Source organism: Labeo rohita, chromosome 16 (genome assembly GCF_022985175.1).
Source record: "Labeo rohita strain BAU-BD-2019 chromosome 16, IGBB_LRoh.1.0, whole genome shotgun sequence".
NCBI lineage: Eukaryota > Metazoa > Chordata > Actinopteri > Cypriniformes > Cyprinidae > Labeo > Labeo rohita.
The window spans coordinates 9285357-9291878 of record NC_066884.1 but is presented as its reverse complement, the minus strand read 5'-3'; the positions used below and the strand labels follow the sequence as shown (position 1 = coordinate 9291878).

At 37.9% G+C, this 6522-nt stretch overlaps 1 protein-coding gene across 1 annotated transcript; it reads left to right on the top strand.

Annotated features, from left to right (window-relative positions):
* Positions 1-1672: 1672 nt before the first annotated feature.
* Positions 1673-6397, top strand: LOC127177886 (beta-2 adrenergic receptor). Its single transcript, XM_051130410.1, has 2 exons — positions 1673-2288; positions 2911-6397. The coding sequence occupies exon 2, from the start codon at positions 3029-3031 to the stop codon at positions 4088-4090; it is 1062 nt and encodes a 353-aa protein (XP_050986367.1). The 5' UTR covers positions 1673-2288; positions 2911-3028; the 3' UTR covers positions 4091-6397.
* Positions 6398-6522: the final 125 nt, after the last annotated feature.

The following is a 6522-nucleotide window of genomic DNA, read 5'->3' as shown; positions in this document are numbered from 1 at the left end:
TCAGCCAAATATTGTCCTATCCTAACAAATCATACATCAATTGAAAGCTTATTATTCAGCTGTCACTGGGTTGCCAGGTATTCACAACAAAACCCACCCAAATGCTACTCAAAACTAGCCCAATTGTGTTTGGAGGAGTGTCCTCATTAAAAATCGCGTTTTGCGGGGTAAAATACATGTTTTTTGGCAGGGTTCCCCAGGTAAAATTCACATTCCAGAGGATATATATCACGTTTTTGGTGACGCTTCAACACGCGGACATGAAAAACAAGCCGCGGCAACATTGTTAAAGTAGCCCAGTTATAAAATATAAAAATAGAAATAACAACAAGCTTGTATGATTTGTATGATGCCAGTTATTTGTAATTGGTGCCAGTTTTTCAGGTTGATATAGTTGTGTACAAATATAAAGGTGCCGTTTTCGTGGAGTATCCCCCACCTGGCTGTGGGAATTTTTGTGGTGCCTGTTTACACAGAAGTGTGTCTCATGATCTACAATTCCATGCCAGAGTGGACAGCGCACAATTCCCAAACCACACCTTTCCACTTGTGCAATTTTAATCATACATAAATTGAAATCTTATTATTCAGTTGTCACTGGGTTGCCAGATATTCACAACAAAACCCGCCCAGTTGCTACTCAAAACTAGCTCAATCGCGTTTGGAGGGGTGCCCCCATTAAAAATTGTGTTTTGCGGGGTAAAATACATCTTTTTTGGTGGGGTTCCCCTGCTAAAATTTGCATTCCATGGGATAAATATCACGTTTTTGGTGTCGCTTCAACACGCGGACATGAAAAACAACCCGCGGCAACAGTGTTAAAGTACCCCAGTTCCACGGAAAAACCACAGACTTGGCAACACTGAGCTGTCAGATTATGTACAGATATCAATTTCAAAAAAAAAATAAAAAAAAAATTACCCTTATGTTTTTGTGGTCCAGGGTCAAATATAAATTTGACATACAAATTTGAGGAGGCAGTAATAAACATTCACATCATGTTTTTAATAAGGCTCACATTTATTCACACAAAGACTCTGTCCTTTCGTTAATATGAGCCTCTTATCTAGCTGTTGCCATATTGCATTTGTTTTCTATTCAAAAAGACTAAAAAGCATATCAAATATTGTATTGCGCTGCACTTCAGTTCAGTACTCTAGTAAACACTAAAAGTGCCAGCATGCATTTCTCTGTTTTCGTAGTACCAAAGAATCCCAGGAATGTTTTCCTGTGTTGTATAAAGGAAGTGGCCATCTATGATTCAGCACATCTATATTAGGCTCTTGTGATTAGTATTTCTTGTTTCTGCAGAGAATAGCCTTGTCATCTGAACATGATACCCATGTACCACTGCTACGTTGACAGCAGCTTGGACGTCATGGAGCAACCTGTCTTCTGAGGACATTGCACAGCTCTCTGTTTTGTTTTAAAGAGTAATTTTGCATTTTCATTGTTGTCAATCAGGTTGCAAGTTATTTCTGGTTTGATCTGAAGATATGGCATTATTATACTATTAATTATGGTATTACTTAATATTAATAATACACTAATTATATTTTAATACATTCATATATTTTATGACATTTTCATATGCATTTTATATGCTTCATGCAATTTGCTATTTTATATTGCTTTATTTCATTCTCTAGTTAGAAATTGTGAGATTAGTCTGTTGACTGAGTAACTCTCTGCTGCCCCCAGGTGTCTACCAGTGTACGCACAAAGGTAAACACTCCTGTCTTATTAGGATGGAGACAATTGCATAACATGTACAGTATATAAATTTTTTTTTATCAGGTATTTAGCTCTGAATTTGTTCGTCGAATGTAGTTGCATTGAAAGGATTCTCCTTGCGCACCCTGTCAATAATACACACAATTAGTTTCTGGGCATGTTGCGGTGCTCTTATAACTGAGTCACTGGCTGATTACACATGATTGATCATTTAATAGCTTTTCTAATGGAATATACCTCTATAGTAACTGATGGAAAAGTAAACAATAGCCATTGGGGAATCCAGTGACAGCAGCAGTGCACGTCAGATTGGCATCACTCCTCGCGCTCAAGGCTGTTCGCTGCACACGCACAGTGTAAAGAGCAGTCAGAGACAAGGGATTGTAGTGGACATTTCCCCATTTCTCGAAATGCATAACTAGTGCAAAGTTTGTCAAATGGTTTGCTTATAAACTGTGCAAGAAAAAAAGTCTTGGCAGAATATTCCGGACTCGCACACAATATTTTGTTCTGGAAGACCCCGAGAAGTTGGAGATATGGATTTTCGTTTTAAGGTACGTGTACATCAGCTGTATTCCAAACATGCAATATACAGTAGACACATATCTGTATGTAGTAACTGAACTCAAATGTTTTTCCTGTAGTCTTTTGCTCTAATACTGTGTTGTTTTCTGACATTTCCCAGTGTAATTTTGTGAGCGTCTTTCGGTCATTTCGCTAAATGGGTGGCTTTTTCATTTTGAAAACGTTTTTTTAAAGATTTTTTTTTTTTTTTTAGGATTTTATACTCTCAGGTACATATTCAAATTAAATGCTTAAAATGTATTTAAAATATGGATAGCTATATCCATGAAAAGTTAACATTATTTTATGGAATTGCTATTTTAATTACGGCTAGTTACAGCCGTAGGTTTGATGCATCTGATCCATAAGTTCTTCTACAGTCCGTTCTAATAAAATGTGCACTAAAATCAGAAAATATCCAAAATCCAGACTGAGAAAAAATACAAATACAAGCTTGTATGATGCCAGTAATTTGTGATTGTTGCCAGTTTTTCATGGTTGATATAGTTGTGTACAAATATAAAGGCACCATTTTCGTGGAGTATCCTCTTCATGAGTGTGTGACCATTATTCACAACGTTGTATTCATCATTATATCATTGCTCTTGGCAGGAGTGAATTTCTCAATTTGGAAAGCCCACCATGCGCAGGTTGCCGTGCCTTGCCTCCGAGCCAAGAGGAGAAATACCACTGTGCTACTGACAGGAATTTTACGCGCAGCTGAACAAGGATGCCAGAGGAGCTCGCAAACTGCAGTGTGTGTTGCTGTACCACGACCAGTAAGATACTCATGGTGGTCTTCATGATATCACTGATACTTGCTATACTCTTCGGAAACCTCTTGACATTAGCAGTGGTCTTTGGAACTAAACACTTCCACACTCCGCAGGGTTATTTAAAAGCCTCACTGGCTGTAGCAGACCTGGCTGTGGGAATTTTTGTGGTGCCCGTCTCCGTTTACGCAGAAGTATCTCTCATGATGTACAATTCCATGCCAGAGTGGACAGCGCGCAATTCCCAAACCACACCTTTCCACCCGTGCAATTTCATCGGACCTGTGTTTGCGGGATGCACTTTAGTTTCTATTACAACCATTTTCCTCCTGACCATTGAAAGGAGCATTGCCGTTCTGAGGCCACTGCACAAGGAATCAGTCATAACTAAAAAAAGAACAAGCATACTAATAGTATTTTCCTGGATGGCCAGTTTTTTCCTGGCAACATCTCCACTGGTTTTCAGCGATGAAATCGCACTGGAGTACAATCCATGCAGCCGCATGTGCAATTACGCGCTTGGAAGCGCTGACTTCCCTTCCCAAGCTTGGAACATTCTCTTACTTTTTCCTGCCTTTGACTTTACGCTGCTCGGAGGTACTATTGTCATCAACATCATATCCCTCACCACAATCCGCCAGCATTCAAAAAGAAGAAAACATCTCGCAGAAACCGAGAGTCAAAGCTCAACGAAACCAACCTTCTCCGATATCAAGGCTGCCAAGACAATAGGAACTCTAACGTTGGCGTTCACCGCTTCTTTCACTCCTATCGCCGTGTTTGTAGTTGGAAATGTGTTGGGAAACGAATGGTGCAATTTTGCTTTTTTTGCCTTTTGGATTTTGACCTCGAACAGCTGCTGTAATGTTATTATATACGGCGTGAGAGACCAGAAGTTTAGAAGTCGCGCGTGTCAGCTGCTTATATCCGCACAGTTGAACACTGCGCCTAAAAAGACTGAGTATGAAACCACTGTAAATGGGGGAAAGGACAATGAGGAGACAGTCAAGCAAACCTAATTAATGACATACTGAGCAGTAGCCCGATTTAGGTGGTGCTTACTGTATTTATTACAGGCCCCTTAAGCTAGTATCTGGTTTCTAGCTGGACATTAGATGGACCATGTTGGTTAAAATGGCTTTTAGGTGGTTTGTTTCTGGTCCAGAACTCTTCTTTTAAAAAAAAGGTTCCAAAAGGGTGTTTTTGCAGTGATGCCATATAAGAACCATTTTTGGTTCCCCAAAGAACGTTTCAGTAAACAGTTCCTAAAAGAACCATTTTGAAGAACATTTTAAAAATCTAAAGAACCTTTTTCGACTATAAAGAACCTTTTCTGCATTTGAAAGTTCCCATAGATGTACAAGGTTCTTTATAGAACTGTTAATGCCAATAAAGAACCTTTATTTTTAAGAGTGAATGTCTACTAGAACAGCTAGAAACAGCTGCCAGCTTTTCCAGTCCCCCTGGATTAACTTGAGGTTATCTTTCTTCAAAACACGTTGAGGATATGGATCATTCCTTGTAATCAAATGTTTGATTAGCATCCTAGATCTTTAATCGTTAGGCCACAAAATACCTGTTGATGCCAGTGTGATTTAATGCCTTCATAAACACCTGTTAAGTGGCATATACCACTATCCTCAGGTCACCTCTTTTAATTTATTCTAAACTTTGCATGACTTTGCAAGATTTCACCATGTATTTGAATATATCCATAAGCATGGATCATGATGGTCCCAAAAAATCTACACTGAGGTCATACATGGATGCTTCTGTAGGGTATTGATTTCATTTGGTATCTTTTTCATTGTGGAGAACTTGTGTGGCTTTAATAAAATGTGTGTATATATAAATACACTTGATAAAAACTGATACTTATGTAAAGGAGATACAAATGTAAACACTTGGAAGTGTTTAAAATACACATTATCATAGGGTTAAGTGTTTAATGGCTTATGTAATTTTCATAAAAAGCAAGGATAGTGCTAGAAGGTTGTGTCTTAACAGACAAATCCATTTTCTCATCAGTGTATTCATATCATATGCATAATTTGTTTCTCTTACACAAGGGCCAAGACATATCAAAAACACCATGGTTGATGTTCAATGACTGCTGGTTTATTATTATTTCAGGCCATTATTCTTTTGCACAGTTTTGTACTGTATACAATAATGCATTCTTCATTAAAATTCTGTTTTAATTAATTTGATAATTAATTTAAAATGTTTATCTTTTAAGTATGCTTCCCATGGGCTTCCATATGGACAAAAATACAAAGGAAGTCAATGGGAACAGACACTGTTTGATTTAAAATATCTTCTAATATGTGACCCAGGACCATAAAACCAGTCATAAGGGTCTTTTTTTTTTATTAAGATTTATACATCATCTGAAAGCTGAATAAATAAGCTTTCCATTGATGTATGGTCTGTTAGGACAACATATGGCAGAGACACAACTATTTGAAAATGTGAAATTTAAGGGTGCAAAAAAATAAATAAATCTAAATATGCAATGCAATGCATATTACTAATCAAAAGTTAAGTTTTGATATATTTACAGTAGGAAATTGATAAAACATCTTAATGGAACATGATCTGTACTTAGTGTCCTAATGATTTTTGGCATAAAAGAAAAATTTATCATTTTGACCCATACAATGTATTTTTGGCTGTTACTAGAAATATACCCGTGCTACTAGTTTTGTGGTCCAGGGTCACATATGTTCCACAGAACAAAAAAAGTCATACACCCTTGAAACAACATGAGGGTGAGGTGGTGATTTTCATTTTTGGGTGGACAATCCCTCTAACTATACTATACATATTTTATCAAAATGATGCAATATATCGACCAGCTCAATCTCCGTGCTTTACACGTGCCTTAATGGCTCAAATGGACAACTTACCCAACAAAACCTCTTATCTCTCAGCATGCAAATACACTCACACAGATGCAATGCAACTACACGATGCATCTGAAGATCCAGCAGAGTAGGCAAATGTTAGCCATGTTAATCTTAAGTCAGAATTTTGCTAAACCGCCTTTAATCTTGTTTCAGAGATTACTGTCTGGTGAATCTCCAATCATTCGTCCCCCTCATAGATGTGACAAGCCTGGAGGGTCCAGTTTTGAACCCAGGGGCTGTCCAATTCCCATAAGACCTTGGGAGGAGGGCAGATGGCCTGGCTTTTGCATTTTTTTTTTTTATTTCAATGTCATTTCAGTGGAGCAATAGCAAGATTGTTATTTATCACAACAAAATATGGCAGCTGCCTTACTCATAGGGCCTCTGGTAAACAATGCGTTTCATTTGTTTTTTTACTACACATGTCGTAACAGAGAGGAACCTTCTGGAGAGCGTACCAGTCACGTGCAGGTGCAGCAGGACAGGACATATGTGTATGTATGTTCACCTCACTTTGAGGACATTTAAAACACACTATTCTA